General features: G+C 48.7%; 1 protein-coding gene across 1 annotated transcript in view; it reads right to left on the reverse strand.

The window, feature by feature from the left end:
• aspscr1 (ASPSCR1 tether for SLC2A4, UBX domain containing) overlaps positions 1 to 8570 on the reverse strand; it is a 235646-nt gene extending 227076 nt beyond the window's left edge. The window contains exons 1-2 of the mRNA XM_038778314.1: positions 8439 to 8570; positions 2658 to 2713 (exon numbers count right to left, since the gene is read on the reverse strand). Of these exons, the coding sequence (XP_038634242.1) occupies positions 2658 to 2713; positions 8439 to 8519 (137 nt within the window). The 5' untranslated portion in view covers positions 8520 to 8570. The remainder of the gene's footprint in view (positions 1 to 2657; positions 2714 to 8438) is intronic.
• Positions 8571 to 19255: the final 10685 nt, after the last annotated feature.

Raw genomic sequence — 19255 nt, forward strand, 5'->3', positions numbered from 1 at the left:
ACTTTATGATGAAGGGAAGGTCATTGAAGAAGCAGTTGAAGAGGGTTGGGCCTAGGACACTATACTGAGGAAATCCTGTTACAATGTCTCAGGGCTGAGATGGTTGACCTCCAACAATTACCATCATCTTTGTTTTTGCAAAGTATGACTCCACGAGTGGAGAGTTTTCCCGCGGAATGCCATTGATTCCAGCTTTGCTCGGGGTCCTTCATGTCGCACTCGGTCAAATGTTGCTTTCATATCAAAACAGTCCCTCGTACTGCACCTCTTGATTTTAGCTCTTTTGTCCATGTTTGGACCACGGTTGTAATGACTTCAGGACATGAGTGGCCCTGGATGAATCCAAAACGAGTGCCTGGCAACAGATTATTTCTGAGTAAATTACACTTGATAGGGTTGTTGATTACACCTTCCATCATTTTGCTGATGATTGATAACTGATGGGGTGATAATGGACCGGGTTGAATTGTTCTTGGATTGTTATGGACAGGACACATAGAGACAATTTTCCTCATTACCGGTAGATGCCAATGTTGTAGCTGTAATGGAACAGCTTGGCTCGGTGCTTAGGTAGCTCTGGAGCATAAGCCCTGAGTACTATCACCAGAGGATTGTCAGGGCCCATAGCCTTTGCAGTATCAGTATCAGCCACTTCTTGATATCAGCTGGACTGATATATCGGTGATCCTGGGGATCTCAGGAGGAGGCCAAATTGGATCACCCACTCAGTACTTTTGGCTGAAGTTGGTTGCAAATGCTTCAGCCTTCGCTCTTGCATTAATGTATTGGGCTCCCCATCAGTAACAATGGGAATATTTGTGGAACATGCACCTCCAGATACTTCTTTTAAGAATCGTCCACCACGATTCACAACTGGATGCAACGGGACTCCAGAACTTAGATCTGATCCTTTGTCTATTGCATGCCGCTCACAATGTTTGGCATGCCAGTGGTCCTGTGTTGTGGCTTCACCAGGTTGACACCTCAATTTTAGGTATGCCTGGTGCTGCTCCTGGCATGCCCTCCTGCACACTTCATTGAATCAGGGTTGATTCCCTGCCTTGACCATAATGGCAGAGTGTGGAACATGCCAGACCATGGGGTAACAGATTGCAGTTGAATGCAATTCTTCTTCTTCTGATGGCCCAAGACCCTCATGGATGCCCCATCCTGAGTTGTTAGAGGTGTTTGAAAGCTTTAACATTTCGCACGATGATAGTGCCACACAGCGGTCTGCTTACAATTTTTGCAAAAGCAAAAAAATTTATGTTTTTTTTTTAATTTAGAGTACCCAATTATTTTTTTTGCCAATTAAGGGGCAATTTAGCGTGACCAATCCACCTACTCTGCACATTTTTGGGTTGTGGGGGCGAAACCCACGCAGACACGGGGAGAATGTGCAAACTCCACACGGACAGTGACCCAGAGCCAGGATCGAACCTGGGACCTCAGCGCCGTGAGGCGGTTGTGCTAACCACCAGGACACCGTGCTGCCCAAAAAAATTAATGTTAACGTAAAGTATATTTTAAAGACCTTTTAGGCCAGAATAAAGGTTCTAAGTGATACAATATAGTTGTTTGTTGTACCCAATTCATTTTTTCCAAGGAGCAATTTTACCGTGGCCAATCCACCTACCTTGTACATCTTTGGGTTGTGGGGGTGAAACCCCCTAGTCGCCATATTCCGGCACCTGTTCGGGTACACAGAGGGAGAATTCAGAATGTCCAATTCACATCACAAGCACGTCTTTCGAGACTTGTGGGAGGAAACCGGGGCGCCAGAGGAAACCCATGCAGACACAGGGAGAACGGCAGAGCTCCACACAGACAGTAATCCAAGCGGCTCTGTGAAGCAACAGAGCTTTTTTTTTAAATATATAAATTTAGATTACCCAATTCATTTTTTCCAATTAAGGGGCAATTTAACATGGCCAATCCACCTACCCTGCACATCTTTTGGGTTGTGGGGGCGAAACCCACGCAAACACAGGGAGAATGTGCAAACTCCACACGGACAGTGACCCGAGCCGGGATCGAACCTGGGACCTCGGCGCCATGAGACTGCAGTGCTAACCACTGCGCCACCATGCTGCCCGGGTGGAGCAACAGAGCTAACCACTGTGCTATCGTGCCGCCCATCACAGCACTCAAGGAACAAGCCTTTTTTTTTTAAATATGCCCAAGAATTTAAACCATAAAGGCCGGACAATTTTAAATGATACATTTTGTTTTTAAAAATAAATTTAGAGTACCCAATTATTAATTGCAAAAACAGAATTGGGTATTCTAAATTTATTGAAAACAAACATTTGATCCACTTGTAATTTACACCAAGGAAAGACTTAGCTATAATTATTTTGCAAATATGTAGCATTCGTTGTGAAAAGGTTACTCAACAATTTTTTTTAAGTCACAAGTGGAGGCAGTGATTTGCATCAGGTGACAGATGTCAGAATGTAGCCCATTTTCTCCACCCCGACGTAGATTTATTCATGACTCTCACAAAGCTTTTGATTTGGGCAGTCCCAAATCAGGAGAGATGCTCGGCAACTATTACAACAGAAAAGTCAATGAATAAATGCAGAAGCAGGTTAGTGACATCCTTCCCAGAACATGTGCTTTCCAAGATATCGGCAAACAACATAAACCTGGCTTACTTGAGATCATATTCTTCAGGATTCAATTTTTGTTTCCTACACACCTCTTCTAAAACCTAATAAATAGAAAAAAGACAAATAACAATCAGTTTACTTTGGAAAGATAGATTTCTTCGGCTGTAAGAATAAAACATGCTTCACAAAAAGAATCTCTTCAGTGGCCAAGTCAGATGAAAATTAAGGAGGAAATTTTCCTTTTTTAATTTTAGCACGAGTGATATATTTAGGATTCAAATCAAAACTCAGCTCAGTGTCAACTTTATCCAAATCACAACACTGCAGATATCCACAAATGAATTCCATTAAATGGCAAACCAAAGTGTGTGTGTGAAGTTAGAGATAGAAACATAGAAAATAGAAGGCCCTTTGAGCCTACTCCGCCATTCATGGCTTTTTTTTAAATTTAGGGTATCCAATTAATTATTTTCCAATTAAGGGGCAATTTAGCATGGCCATTCCACCTACCCTCCCTGCACATCTTTGGGTTATGGGGGTGAAACCCACGCAGACACTGGGAGAGTGTGCAAACTCCACACGGACAGTGACCCAGGGCTGGGATCGAACCTGGGACCTCGGCGCCGTGAGGCTACAGGGCTAACCCATTGCGCCACTGTGCTGCCCTCCACCATTCATGGCTGATCCTCTAACCCTATTCCCTCCTTTTCCGCTCTCCCATATCCTTTGAGCCCCTTCGCCCCAAATGCTATATGTAAATGCTTCTTGGAAACATACAATGTTTTGGCCTCATCTACTTCCTGTGGTAACGAATTCCACAGGCTACCAAACTCTGGGTGAAGACATTTCTCCTCAACTCTATCCTAAATCATCTATCACTTGTCCTCAAGATTGTGCCACTGTGACATCCCCACCATTGGGAAAATCCTTCTTGCATGTACCATAGACATAATGAATGCTGTTGCCATAAAGATTGAACAATTCAGCTCTCGGCTCTTTTTTTCCTTCTATTTTTTCTGTTTTGTGGGGGAACAGAATTTCAGATTTCCAATACTTTCTGCGTGAAGGTTTCTGACATCACCCTGAATAGTCGAGCTGTAATTTTATGGTTCTGTCCCCTTGCTCTGAACACAAAAGACTTTTAACTGTCATTTCTTCAGAATTCCACCAGAAATAGGTCAATGCTTGCATTGGTCAGCCGCACAAACATTTGGGAGCCACCTTTTTAAAATATCCAATTTAATAGCAGCAGCACAAGAGTGTATAATTTTGGTGCTTTTTTTCCTCAAACAATCAAGACTACACCTTAAGCAGCACTTGCTTCAAACTGAGCAACACAGCTCATCAATCCCGACAGCGGTTATTTGGATAATCTAGGGTTAGTGTCCATGTTTTCACATTTTTAACCAAAAAGCAATTTTGGACCAGATTGCTCAGTAATTTTTTGAGTGGGCTATAAAAAAGAATTCCAAACTGTAAACAGGGAGCGGAGTTAAATTTATTTTATTCCAATTTCCATCTAGTATTGTAGCTCTCACTCCATATCAAGTGAACACTCAGCGGGTAATGACATTTCATTCAATCTCCAACTGCTATCCAGTAGTGGAGCCCATAATAAATTTGACATTCTCAAGCTTTGCTACAATTTATTACACCTAACAGATAAGAGTTATCAACATTTACAGAATCCGGTCACTGTCTGTGTGGAGTTTGCACATTCTCCCCATGTCTGTGTGGGTCTCACCCCCACAATCCAAAGATGTGCAGGTTAGGTGGATTGGCCACGCTAAATTGCCCCTACAAAAAAATAGGAAAAAAAAATAATTGGGTACTCTAAATTTATTTTTTAAAACATTTACAGAATCTAAAGTGTGGCACATAAAGAGTGATGAGTTCTTAGTTCTTTTAAATGTGTCAGTGCTCACCCCTCAGCTGCAGTTGGCAAGAACTCAAGCCCCCACTCCAGGACATTAGCAAATAATATTCTGCATTAAGGGATTATATATAGTTCTTTTTTATAAATTTAGAGTACCCAATTCATTTCTTTTCTGTGGGCGACACGGTGGCACAGTGGTTAGCACTGCTGCCTCACAGCTCCAGGGCCCCGGGTTCAATTCCGGCCTTGGGTGGCTGTCTGTGGGTTTTCTCCGGGTGCTCCAGTTTCCTCCCACAGTCCAAAGATGTGCAGGTTAGGTGGATTGGCCATGCTAAACTGCCCCTTAGTGTCCAAAAGGGTAACTGGGTTACGTGGATAGGGTGGAGGTATGGGTTTAAGGCCGGTACAGACTCAATGGGGCGAATGGCCTCCTTTTGCACTGTAATTTCTATGATTCAATTAAGGGGCACTCTACCTGTCCTGCACATCTTTGGGTTTGTGGGGGTGAGACGCACGCAGGCGCGGGGAGAAAGGGCAGCAGGGTGGCGCACTGGTTAGCACTGCTGCCTCATGGCACTGAGGTCCCAGGTTCGATCCCGGTTCTGTGACACTGTGTGGAGTTTTCACATTCTCCCCGTGTTTTCGTGGGTTTCGCCCCCACAACCCAAAAGATGTGCAGGGTAGGTGGATTGGCCATATCTTTTTATTACAACAGTAAAAAAATATGTACAAGGCCAAATGGTACAAACATTCATTTTGAGTTGGAGAAACAGGATATCCTTCCCTCAGTATCAATGTACGGGGAGGGGGTGTGGATACTCTGATTATTAAAACAGTTCAAAACACGTTTCTACAAAAGACAAATGGTACAAGCACTAAACTTTGCGCTGGAGAGACCAGATACCCTCGCCTCTGTACCAACAGAAGGGAAAGAAAGGGAGGTGGTGGGGAGAGAGGGGAAAGGAGGGTGGTGGGGAGGGAGGGAGTCGGAGTGTTGGTGAAGTGGGGGTACAAATAGGGCACTGCCTGAACTATCTACAGAGGCAGAAAAACAGAAGAACCTTCAATTATGATGTGCCAGATTCTGGGAGTTTCCCCAGAGGTGAATTGGCCACGCTAAATTGGCTCTGAATTGGAAAAATGAATTAGGCACTCTAAAATTAGGGGGAAAGAAAGTTTAAAAAAAGACACAGGGAGAATGTGCAAACTCCGCATGGACAGTGGGATTATATATAGTTATGACATGATTTAGTTGAGGTGATCAAAGATGATTAAAGGATTTCTTTTTTGTTTTATAAATTTAGAGTACCTAATTCATTTTTTCCAATCAAGGGGCAATTTAGCTTGGCCAATCCTAATAGCCTGGACATCTTTAGGTTGTGGGGCGAAACCCACGCAAACACAGGGAGAATGTGCAAACTCCACACGGACAGTGACCCAGAGCCAGATCGAACCTGGGACCTCGGTGCCGTGAGGCTGCATGGCTAACCCACTGCGCCACCGTGCCACCCTTAAAGGATTTCTAAAGTCATTACAGCACAGGAGGAGGCCTTTTGGCCCATCAAGATGGAAGGGTAGATAAAATCTATTTCTTCTGGTGGGAGCGTTCAGAACAAGGGGGCGCAACCATAAAATTAGAGCGAGACTATTCAGGGGTGATATCAGAAGTATTTCTTCACACAAAAAATAATGAAAATTTGAAATTTTCTCCCTGGAAAGCCATTGAGACGGAGGATCAATTGAAAATTTCAAAACTGAGTTCTAGGTTTGGGAGGTATGCACATTCAGGGTTGTGGAACAAGGGCTTCAAGGCAGAGTTAAAATACAGGTCAGCCGTGATCTAACTGAATGACAGGACAGGCTCAATCAAGTAGCTGTATGGCCTACTTCTGTTCCCATGTTTCTACCCTAGAGTAAATAGGCAAAATGTTAAACTGAGACCCCATCTGGTTGCTCTGAATAACGTGCGTGTTTTTTTTAAAAGCCAAACACTTCTTCCAGAAGAGTAGGGAGTTCTCTGTGGGCTAACCAACATTCCTGCTCAACCAACACCACCAAAGGATCTAACTGGTCAACCCTTTCATGGTGTTTGTGGTACAATGCTGCGTGCAAATTGGCTGTCGTGTTTGTCTACAAAAGGAATCACACTTCAAAGGTTAATTCATCGGTCATGAAAGTGCTTGGGAATGTTTTGAGCACATAAAAGGCACTATAAATAGAAGATCTTTTTTATTCTCTCTTTTGGGTTTGCTTCGAAAACGAAAATTTATTCAAAATTGGCAACAAGGTCACCTGCCCATCATGAGAATGGAGTGGACACAGAACTCTACCTCAATAAAAGTAGATGGATCATTTAGATCCGAAATGTTAGGGGCGACAAGGTGGCGCAGTGGCTAGCACTTCTGCATCACGGCACCAAGGACCCAGGTTCGATCCCGGCCCTAAATCTGTCCGTGTGAAGTTTGCATGTTATCCCAGTGGGTCTCACTTGGCCAGACAGCTGGTTCGCGAAGCACAGCGAGGCCAGCAGCGTGGGTTCAATCCCCGTACATCATTATTCATGACCTTCTCACCCTTGCATTCTTGCCCGTGGCGGGCCTCAGGTTATTTCTAGTTACATAAATTTAAAGTGTCCAATGCTTCCCCCCCCACCAATTAAGGGGCAATTTAGCGTGACCAGCTCACCACCTACCCTGCACATCATTTTGTGTTGTGGGGGGGGTGAGACCCACGTGGACACAGTAGAGAACGTGCAAACCCCACACGGACTGTGACCCAGGGCCGGGGGAGGAGGTTAACCAATTTTAAATTCATGGGGTAGGCAGCTCGCAAGCCAATTTCATGTAAACTGAGTAGGATGTTTCGTGAGAGCATGTCATTTCTTTTGCAAGGCTGGCAAGGTATTTTATTTTGGAAAGAGCTGCATTGCAATCTTGAATAGACAGATAGTTAAAAAAGTGTGCAACCAACCAGGAAAATATCACCCACACACACACAGATATTGATGGTGACCATGGGGGATGAGGAGGCTGATGGTGACCATGGGGGATGAGGGGGCTGATGGTGACCATGGGGGATGAGGGGGTTGATGGTGACCATGAGTGAGGAGGATACTGATGGTGACCATGGGTGCGGAGGATACTGATGGTGGCCATGGGGGGGGGGGGGGGGGGGGGGGGGGGGTGATGGTGACCATGGGGGGGGGGGTGATGGTGACCATGGGGGGGTGATGGTGACCATGGGGGGGGTGATGGTGACCATGGGGGGGGGGGTGATGGTGACCATGGGGGGGTGATGGTGACCATGGGGGGGGGTGATGGTGACCATGGGGGGGGTGATGGTGACCATGGGGGGGGGGGGGCTGATGGTGACCATGGGGGGGGGGGGGGCTGATGGTGACCATGGGGGGGGGGGCTGATGGTGACCATGGGGGGGGGGGCTGATGGTGACCATGGGGGAGGGGGGTGATGGTGACCATGGGGGAGGGGGGGGCTGATGGTGACCATGGGGGGGGGGGGGGGGAGGGGGGTTGATGGTGACCATGGGGGGGGGGGGTGATGGTGACCATGGGGGTGGGGGGCTGATGGTGACCATAGGGGAGGAGGGGGCTGATTGTGACCATGGGGGAGGGGGGTGATGGTGACCATGAGGGGGGGCTGATTGTGACCATAGGGGAGGGGGGTGATGGTGACCATGGGGGTGGGGGGCTGATTGTGATGACCATAGGGGAGGAGGGGGCTGATGGTGACCATGGGGGGGGGGGGGGGGGGGGGGCTGATGGTCAGTGAGCTCTGCAGCCCGGCAGCCCCTGCCCTCAGTGAGGGGCACTGCCAACTGCCAGCCTCCAGGTGCCAAGGCCCGGCCGGCTTGCCAGCCAGTGGAGCCTCCTGCCCAGTCCGGCTTGCCGATGGGGGCGAGTGTGTGGTTCGCTGCGGGGCCGCCTCTCTCACCTGGAGCAGCGGGGTGCTCGCCGCCACCTTCACCTGTTGCCGCCTCCCATTCGGCGCTAGTACCGTCACCGCGGCCGCCATCGCCCCTCGCGGTCTCCGCCGGCCACGCGCACGTCACGCAGTCCGTCAACGGCGCGCGCGCGAGGCTCCGCCCCTCCCCGCAAGGCCCCGCCCAATCAGCGCCACCAACCCAGCCTAGCCAATCGGTGCGATGGGGCCCTGCACAGCCAATGACGGCATTCCCACTCAGCCAATCAGCGCGATAGGGCTCTGCACAACCAATCACGGCGTTACGACTCAGCCAATCAGCGCGATAGGGCTCTCCACAGCCAATCACAGCGTTCTGACTCAGCCAATCAGCACGATAGAGCCCTGCACAGCCAATCACTGCCTTCAATGCAGACACAGCCAATCAGTGCAATGAACCCAGACGTCAGCAGTGACAATGTCTTCGTACAGGAGGCCCTTCAGCCCATCCAGTCTGCACACCGACAGGTGACAAACACCTGACCTGCCCATCTAATCCCATTTACCAGCACTGGGCCCATACCCTTGAATGTCATGACGTGCCAACTGCTCGTCGAGGTACTTTTTAAAGGCGGTGAGGCGTCCCAACTCTACCACCCTCCCAGGCGGTGCGTCACAGACCGTCACCACCTTCTGGGTGAAATAGGTTTTTACTCCCCCAAATCTCCTTGCCCCTCACCTTGAACTAGTGCTGCCTCATGACTTCAACTAAGGGGAACTGCTGCTCCTTATCCACCCTGCCCATGCCCCTCATAATCTTGAACACCTCAATCAGGTCGCCCCCCCCCCCCCCCCTCAGTCTGCTCTGCTCCAGAGAAAACAACCCAGGCCCGTAAGACAAAAGCAAATTACTGCGGATGCTGGAATCTGAAACAAAAACATGAAGTAGTGGACAATCTTTCTGACGGCATCTGTGGAGAGAGAAGGGAGCTAACGTTTTGGGTCTGGATGACTTGGTCAAAGGGACAAGTCATCCAGACTCAACGTCAGCTCTCCTCTCTCCAAAGATGCTGTCAGACCTGCTGAGATTGCCCAGTATTTTCTGTTTTTGTTTCAAGCCCATACGACCATAAGATAAAGGAGCAGAATTCGGCCATTTGGCCCATCGAGGCTTCTCCACAATTCGATCATGACTGATATGTTCCTGATTCCCTTATTAATCAAGAACATATATATCTCTGTCTTAAAAGATACTCAGTGATTTGGCCTCCACAGCCTTCTGCGGCAATGAGTTCCACAGATGCACTACCCTCTGGCTGAAGAAATTCCTCCTCATCTTTGTTTTAAAGTGATGTGGAGATGCCGGCGTTGGACTGGAGTGAGCACAGTAAGAAGTCTTACAACACCAGGTTAAAGTCCAACAGGTTTGTTTCAAACACGAGCTTTCGGAGCACGGCTCCTTCTTCAGGTGAATGGAAAGGCTTGTTCCAGAAATGTTTATATAGACACAGTCAGAGATGCCCCGGAATGCGAGCACCTGCAGGCAATCAAATCATCAAAGATGCAGAGAGAGAGGTAACTCCAGGTTAAAGAGGTGTGAATTGTCCCAAGCCAGTTCAGTCGGTAGGCCTCTGCAAGTCCAGGCTTGTTGGTGGGGGCCGAATGTAATGCGACATGAATCCCAGATCCCGGTTGAGTCCGCATTCATGCGTGCGGAACTTAGCTATAAGTTTTTGCTCAGCAATTTTGCGTTGTCGCGTCTCCTGAAGGCCTCCTTGTAGAATGCTGACCCGGAGATCAGAGGCTGAATGTCCTTGACTGCTGAAGTGTTCCCCAACTGGAAGGGAACAGTCCTGCCTGTTGATAGTCGCACGATGCCCGTTTATTCGTTGTCGCAGTGTCTGCATGGTCTCGCCAATGTACCACGCTTCGGGACATCCTTTCCTGCAGCGTATGAGGTAGACTACATTGGTCGAGTCGCACGAGTATGCGCCGCGTACCTGGTGGGTGGTGTTTCCACGTGTAATGGTGGTGTCCATGTCGATGATCTGGCATGTCTTGCAGAGATTACCCTGGCAGGGTTTTGTGGTGTTGGGGTTGCTGTTCTGAAGGCTGGGTAATTTGCTGCAAACAATGGTTTGTTTGAGGTTGCGCGGTTGTTTGAAGGCCAGTAGTGGGATCCAGACCTTCAGAACACCCTACGTGCTCTCATCCCACGTAATCCCCGCATTGGAGATCTCTACTGCCTCCCGAAAATACACAAGGCCAACACACCAGGCCGTCCTATCGTTTCAGGCAATGGGACCCTGTGTGAGAACCTCTCTGGCCACATCGAGGGCATCTTGAAACCCATCGTACAAGGTACACCCAGCTTCTGTCGCGACACGACGGACTTCCTACAGAAACTCAGCACCCATGGACCAGTTGAACCAGGAACATTCCTCGTCACAATGGATGTCTCGGCACTCTACACCAGCATCCCCCATGACGACGGCATTGCTGCAACAGCCTCAGTCCTCAACACCGACAACTGCCAATCTCCAGACGCAATTCTGCAACTCATCCGTTTCATTCTAGACCACAACGTCTTCACCTTCGACAACAAATTCTTCATCCAGACGCACGGAACAGCCATGGGGACCAAATTTGCACCTCAATATGCCAACATCTTCATGCACAAGTTTGAACAGGACTTCCTCACCACACAGGACTTTCAACCGATGCTATACACCAGATACATCGATGACATTTTTTTCCTTTGGACCCACGGCGAGACATCACTGAAACGACTACACGATGACATCAATAAGTTCCATCCCACCATCAAACTCACCATGGACTATTCTCCAAATTCAGTTCCATTCTTGGACACACTCGTATCCATCAAGGACGGTCACCTCAGCACCTCGCTTTACCGCAAGCCCACAGATAATCTCACGATGCTCCACTTCTCCAGCTTTCACCCGAAACACATTAAAGAAGCCATCCCCTATGGACAAGCCCTCCGTATACACAGGATCTGCTCAGACAAGGAGAAGCGCAACAGACACCTACAGATGCTGAAAGATGCCCTCGTACGAACGGGATATGGCGCTCGACTCATTGATCGACAGTTCCACCGCGCCACAGCAAAAAAACCGCACCGACCTCCTCAGAAGACAAACACGGGACACCACTGACAGAGTACCCTTCGTCGTCCAGTACTTTCCTGGGGCGGAGAAACTACGACATCTTCTTCGCAGCCTCCAACACATCATCAGTGAGGATGGACATCTTGCCAAGGTCATCCCCACACCCCCACTACTGGCCTTCAAACAACCGCGCAACCTCAAACAAACCATTGTTTGCAGCAAATTACCCAGCCTTCAGAACAGCAACCCCAACACCACAAAACCCTGCCAGGGTAATCTCTGCAAGACATGCCAGATCATCGACATGGACACCACCATTACACGTGGAAACACCACCCACCAGGTACGCGGCGCATACTCGTGCGACTCGACCAATGTAGTCTACCTCATACGCTGCAGGAAAGGATGTCCCGAAGCGTGGTACATTGGCGAGACCATGCAGACACTGCGACAACGAATAAACGGGCATCGTGCGACTATCAACAGGCAGGACTGTTCCCTTCCAGTTGGGGAACACTTCAGCAGTCAAGGACATTCAGCCTCTGATCTCCGGGTCAGCATTCTACAAGGAGGCCTTCAGGAGACGCGACAACGCAAAATTGCTGAGCAAAAACTTATAGCTAAGTTCCGCACGCATGAATGCGGACTCAACCGGGATCTGGGATTCATGTCGCATTACATTCGGCCCCCACCAACAAGCCTGGACTTGCAGAGGCCTACCGACTGAACTGGCTTGGGACAATTCACACCTCTTTAACCTGGAGTTACCTCTCTCTCTGCATCTTTGATGATTTGATTGCCTGCAGGTGCTCGCATTCCGGGGCATCTCTGACTGTGTCTATATAAACATTTCTGGAACAAGCCTTTCCATTCACCTGAAGAAGGAGCCGTGCTCCGAAAGCTCGTGTTTGAAACAAACCTGTTGGACTTTAACCTGGTGTTGTAAGACTTCTTACTTGTTTTAAAGTGTCATCCCTTCAGTCTGAGGCTATGTCCTCGAGTTCTCGTCTCTTATTTTTTAATTTAGAATACCCAATTCACTTTTTCCAATTAAGGGGCAATTTAACATGGCCAATCCACCTACCCTGCACATCTTTGGGTTGTGGGGGCGAAACCCATGCAAACACGGGGAGAATGTGCAAACTCCACACGGACAGTGACCGAGGGCAGGGATCAAACCTGGGACCTCAGCGCATGAGGCATAAGTGCTAACCACTGCACCACCGTGCTGCCCTAAAAGAATATTTGCATTGTGCTTTTGAACGGAGTTATTTCAAGAACATTCCCACTGTTCCCGTCTCTCCTACTAGTGCAAACATCCTCTCCACGTCCACTCTTTCATGGCCTCTCAGTATTCTGTAATTTTCAATAAGATCCCCCCCCCCATCCTTCTAAACTTTATTGAGTACAATGTCCTCAACAGCTCCTCATATGACAAAACTCTCATTCCTGGGATCATTCTTGTGAATCTCCTTTGGACCCCCTCCAAGGCCTGCATATCCTTCCTTAGATACAGGGCCCAAAACTGTTCACAATATTCCAAATATTCCCTGGTTCAATTCCCGGCTTGGGTCACTGTCTGTGTGGAGTCTGCACGTTCTCCCTGTGTCTGCGTGGGTTTCCTCCAGGTGCTCCGGTTTCCTCCCACAAGTCCCGAAAGACGTGCAATTAGGTAATTTGGACCTCACCGCCACTGCACTTCACTTTCCTCTTTTAAGACCCTCCTTAAAAAATACTTCTTTGATCTAGGTTTTGGTTGTCTGACCTAATATCCCCTTTGTGGCCTGATGTCATACTTTGTTTTATAATGTTCCTGCGCAGCATCTTGCGACCTTTCAGTGCGGTAAAGGTGCTACATAAATATAACTTGGTGATAAAGACGTTGTTAGAGACATACGTTCCTCACATTTGTTATCCATGGGAAAGTGGGGTGAAGAGGGGACAGGGGGTAAGGAGATAGTAGCTGTTAAAAAACTGAGCATTATCTTTGCATTCCAGAATTATCCTGGAATAGCAAAAACTTTTAGTCGAAGATAGCAGGGATCAATAGTACTTGATGTGGTCCAGGTAGATTTGATGGTGTACCAGTTGTGTAACACATATGTTCACATGTCACAGCGTCGAGGACCCGGGTTTGATCCCGGCCCCGGGTCACTGACCGTGTGGAGTTTCCACATTCTCCTCATGTCTCGCCTCCACAACCCAAAGATGTGCAGGGTGGGTGGATTGGCCACTGATGTGACCATCAATTCACAAGACACGTGGTTGGAAATGAACAGTGGTTTTAATAGTCTTACAACTGAGCCTGCCTGCGACGAGATAAACTGGCAGCAGGCTCACAACTGCAGATCTTTATACTTCCAGTTAGTGGGAGGAGCCATGGGCAGAACCATGGGCGGAGCCAAGGGTGGAGCCCAGTACAAACTCCTCATCTCCTCCTATGGGAAGAGCCGCGCAACTGCTCGTATAGCGAGCTTACATAGACACAACACATACAATGTAACACAGTGTGAATTACTAGGATTGTGATTCACCACATTCACCCCCTGTAATAAAATCAAGTCAGGCGGGGGTGATGGGTCCACAAATTGAGTCGGTCCGACGGTCGGGTCGTCCTCTGAGATCGACGAAGCGCCGGGGTTGCAGCCTCTTCTGGTGGCTGGGTGGTGACAGTCGACGAGGGTACCATGGCGGACTCCAGGGGTGATTCGGTCCGAGCTTCATACCCGGCTGGTTCGACTGGTGACGGGGAGCGCTGGAAACCCATAGGCGCGGGGGCGCGGAGCGCGGGCAGTGGACCTGCAGGCGTGGGGGCGCCGGGCGCGGGGGGGTTGGGTTGGGTGTAGTGTGACGGGTACCTCGGCGGTAGTAGTGTTGGAGTTGGATCCTGCAGGCGCCAGGTCCCGGAGGGAAACAGTGTCCTGACGGCCATCAGGGTATTCGATGAACGCGTATTGGGGGTTCGAGAGGAGTAGGGGCACTCTCTCCACGAGTGGGTCAGTTTTGAGGGTCCGGACGTGCTTCCGGAGGGGAACCGGGCCCAGTGTCTTCAACCATGCTGGGAGCGAAACCCCCATGGTAGTGCCCCTGGAAAAAACAAATAGCCGCTCGTGAGGGATCTGGTTTGTGGCTGTACATAGGAGGGACCTAATAGCATGGAGCGCGTCGGGGAGGACCTCCTGCCAATGGGAGGTCAGGAGATTCCTGGACCGGATGGTCAGTAGGACGGTCTTCCAGACCGTTGCGTTCTCCCTCTCCACCTGCCCGTTCCCCCTGGGGTTGTAGCTGGCAGGTACTGACGCAGCTCGTCGCTCATAAAGGACGAACCCCTGTCGCTGTGCACATAGCTGGGGAACCCGAACAGGGTGAAGATGCTGTGCAGGGCCCTAATGACTGTGTGGGAGGTCATATCGGGGCATGGGATAGCAAAGGGGAAGCGGGAGAATTCATCTATGACGTTTAGGAAGTACACATTCCGATTGGTCGAGGGGAGTGGCCCTTTGAAATCGATCGCGAGGCATTCAATGGGCCGGGAGGCCTTTACCAGTTGGGCCTTGTCTGGTCTATAGAAGTGCGGTTTGCACTCCGCATAGATCGGGCAATCCCTGGTGATGGCTTTTACCTCCTCGGGGGAGAAAGGCAGATTTCGGGCTTTGACGTAGTGGGCGAGCCGGGTGACCCCCGGGTGGCAGAGGTCATTGTGGATAGCTTTCAGGCGCACGTGCCGGGGGACAGGGTATCTGGGGGCTCGTTGAGCTTCCCCGGTCGGAACATGATATCGTACGCCAAAGGGAACCCGGAGGAAGTGGAAGAGGCGGCCATCGGCCTCGAATGTCGTGTAGTGGCAGTCCTCCGGGCGGATTGGGAGCTGGTGGTATGCAGACTTCAGATCCACCGTGGAGAAAATGCGATAATGGGCAATCTGATTCACCATGTCTGCAATCCTGGGGAGGGGGTACGCATCGAGGAGCGTGAACCGGCTAATGATCTGGCTATAGTCCACTACCATTCGGAATTTTACCCCAATCTTGACGACCACCACCTGAGCTCTCCAGGGGCTGTTACTGGCCTGTATGATCCCCTCACGTAGAAGCCTATGGACTTCGGTTCTGATAAACACCCTGTCCTGCAGGCTGTACCACCTGCTGCGATTGGCTACGGGTTTGCAGACCGGAGTGAGGTTAGCAAAGAGTGGAGGGGGGGTCGATTTTTAGCGTCGCTAGACTGCAGATAGTGAGTGGGGGCAAGGGCCCGCCGAAGCTGAGTGTAGGCTTTTGAGGTTGCACTGGAAGTCGAGTCCCAGTAAGAGTGGGGCGCAGAGTTCGGGGAGTACGTACAGCTGGAAATTCGAGTAGCTAGTGCCCTGAATCGTTAGGTGCGCCCTTGGAGGTGAACAGAGTGGGAGCCCGAAGCGAGGGAGATTGTTTGCCGTGCAGGGAAGATAGGGGGCGAACATCGTCTTACCAGATCTGGGTGTATGAAGCTCTCGGTGCTCCCGGAGTCAAAGAGGTGTCTTGTGCAACTGCTCGTATACCGAGCTTACATAGACACAACACATACAATATAACACAATTACTAGGATTGTGATTCACCACAGCCACGCTAAATTGCCCCTTAATTGGAAAAAAAACATATGTTCATATGCATCCCTTGGACATGAGGGAGCAAAGATGGGGGAATTTGGAATGACCAGAATGGGAGGGAGTGATAAGAGACAACTATATCAAAATTGTCTTCCTCAAATAACTTTCCAATATGTTTGCCCAAGTCCAACACAGCTATCATCAGGATTGTTAAAAATTCTGTTTGGTGTTTACATCAATTAATTAAACACATGGAATACAAACATTTTGATAACACTGCATTAAATACACTAAATGGGTTTTGTCAATGTGGTAGAGGAACAACGAATCAGTAGCTGATCTAAATAAAATGGTACGAGATTCCTGAGGGTGTTTTCACAAATTAAATGGCTTAAACAAGTATCTCTTGAAATGCACATTGCACCTCAAAGTGTGAATGTGATAAATTAAAAGTGAGTAACATTCACAGCTCCAGGGTCCCAGGTTCGATTCCCGGCTGGGTCACTGTCTGTGTGGAGTCTGCACGTCCTCCCCCTGTGTGCGTGGGTTTCCTCCGGGTGCTCCGGTTTCCTCCCACAGTCCAAAGATGTGCGGGTTAGGTGGATTGGCCATGCTAAATTGCCCGTAGTGTCCTAATAAAAGTAAGGTTAAGGAGGGGTTGTTGGGTTACGGGTATAGGGTGGATACATGGGTTTGAGTAGGGTGATCATGGCTCGGCACAACATCGAGGGCCGAAGGGCCTGTTCTGTGCTGTACTGTTCTATGATCTATGATCTATGACTAACCATGATGTCTCAGCAAATTTGCTACACTTAAATCCATGATGGTTTCTGTATTTAATGATTAACTGCATTTCCTGGATGACAGGGGAGCAATTGTATAGGTGTCACTTGATGTAATTTCTTTATGATAGAATTTATTGAGAATTGACCAAAGTGTGCAACCTGAGTAACAGATTGCAAAAGTCAAATCTAATCAAACAAATATAGTTTGCCAAATTTAAAATGATACAGATCAGCATCCATCAGTTTCAAATGACAGAAACCTCGGGTGTCACTACCCGTTGGAAATGTGCCGTTATAATTTAAATGATGTACGACAACAACTTGCATTGATACAACATATTTAACATTAAAATGTGCCAAGATACTTTGTGGTTGCATAATGGATGCTGAGCCAAAGAAACAGATATTGAAATGGGTGGTCAAAAACTTGATAAGAGGTGAGTTTTAAGGCAGTCTTAAAGGTGGGAATGGAAATATAGAGGCAGAGGGCTTTAGAGTGGAAATTTCCAATGAATTAAGTCTGGACAGGTGAAAACATGGCTGCCAATTGTTGCTCATTATAATCTCTCCTTAATTTGCTCTGTTTTAATTATGCTAGCTCAAGAGTCGCCAGGTATCTTTCCGATACCGCCACAAGGTTCAAAACCGAATACTGATCAAAGACTCAATACACCAGTTAGTAAGTTCGAAATCAATGCACCTTTATTTGCACACACTGTCAATTATACTCAAGCACAAACTCTACTCACTAAACTACAACGACTACTAAAAGCCTATACTTAGCTTCGAGTGCCCACTCAGTCATAGGAACAATGGCCATTGTCCGGTTCTGAGGCTGCTGGCATCGAACTTGTATAGAAGAGTAGCTACGAGCGCCTATCACGTAGCGTGCGTTGACTTGGGATTTACATGGCAGGTGCTTGGCGGGTCTCTTGTCACTGAGAGCCAAGGCCAAGATGATGATGGAGAAGAAGAGAGCGATCTGTCTTTGGGGCTCCTTTTTATACCCCAAAGGGGCTTTGCGCCCTTTTGGGCGGTCCTAGAACTTGGCCCCAATTAATTGGACCACGTCCTACTCATCTGTAATGATTTTCTCCAATAAAGGGGTGGTTGCTTGATCGCCGGGCGGGCCCTAGATAACCGTTGGCCTGCCTTTGTTTTAGTCTCGACTGGTGCCGGGGAGTCTGCCCTGGTATCGTTTGCTTAAATATTCCTCTTTTGTCCCCGGAGATAGCTCATTACTATGCTAATGGCTTGTAGTATCAGTTTTGTCTGGGAGCTGCAAACTACAATCCACAGACAAACCTTGCACCTGCTTGTTTCTTAGCATTGTCCAATTTTCCCTTTACTATCTTGCAAGTGTCCATTTTGAAATCAGGACGTGGCCACCCCAGGTGGCTACACAATGTTGGGACCATGGGAGGGGAAGGTGGGCAAGAATCCAGAGTCGGAGGAAGGCAGAGCTCAAGGAGATTTCAGGGCTGGAGACTGTGGCAGATTTTGGGGAAGAGAGCATAAGGCCATGAAGATGTTTAAATATGAGTTTGAGCATTTGAAATCAGAACCACTATGAGACCAGGAGCCAACATACATCAATACGGACAAGGGGGGGCAGCACGGTGGCGCAGTGGGTTAGCATTGCGCCCTAGGGCAGCACGGTGGCACAGTGGTTAGCATTGCTGCCTACGGCGCTGAGGACCCGGGTTCGAAACCCGGCCCTGGGTCACTGACTGTGTGGAGTTTGCACATTCTCCCCGTGTCTGCGTGGGTTTCACCCCCACAACCCAAAGATGTGCAGGGTAGGTAGATTGAACACTCTAAATTGCCCCTTAATTGGAAAAAATAATTGGGAACTCTAAATTTAAAAAAAAGCATTGCGCCCTCAAGGCGCTGAGGTCCCAGGTTCGATCCTGACTCTGGGTCACTGTCCATGTGGAGTTTGCACATTCTCCTCGTGTTTGCATGGGTTTTGCCCCCACAGCCCAAAGATGTGCAAGATAGGTGGATTGGCCACGATAAATTGCCCCTTAATTGGAAAAAATGAATTGGGTACTCTAAATTCAAAAAAAAACGGATGTGGGTAATGGATGAGCAGGATTTGGCTTGAATTAGGTTACAACAACAAAATTTTAGATGGGGTGAAATTTATCAAGGGTGGAGGATGGGCAACCGACTAGGAGACAAAGGCACTGATGAGGTCTGAAGCAAGGTTAGAAGTGGGTGTTATTATGACGACGGAAATCGCTGGTGTTTGTGACCGAGAGAACATGGGTCAGTAGCTTAACTGAGACTCCAAGGTTGTACTTGGGCTGCTTTATATGAAATGTACCTAAAATTTGTTACTCAATAAA

This window comes from Scyliorhinus canicula, chromosome 18 (genome assembly GCF_902713615.1).
Source record: "Scyliorhinus canicula chromosome 18, sScyCan1.1, whole genome shotgun sequence".
In the NCBI taxonomy this organism is placed as follows: Eukaryota; Metazoa; Chordata; class Chondrichthyes; order Carcharhiniformes; family Scyliorhinidae; genus Scyliorhinus; species Scyliorhinus canicula.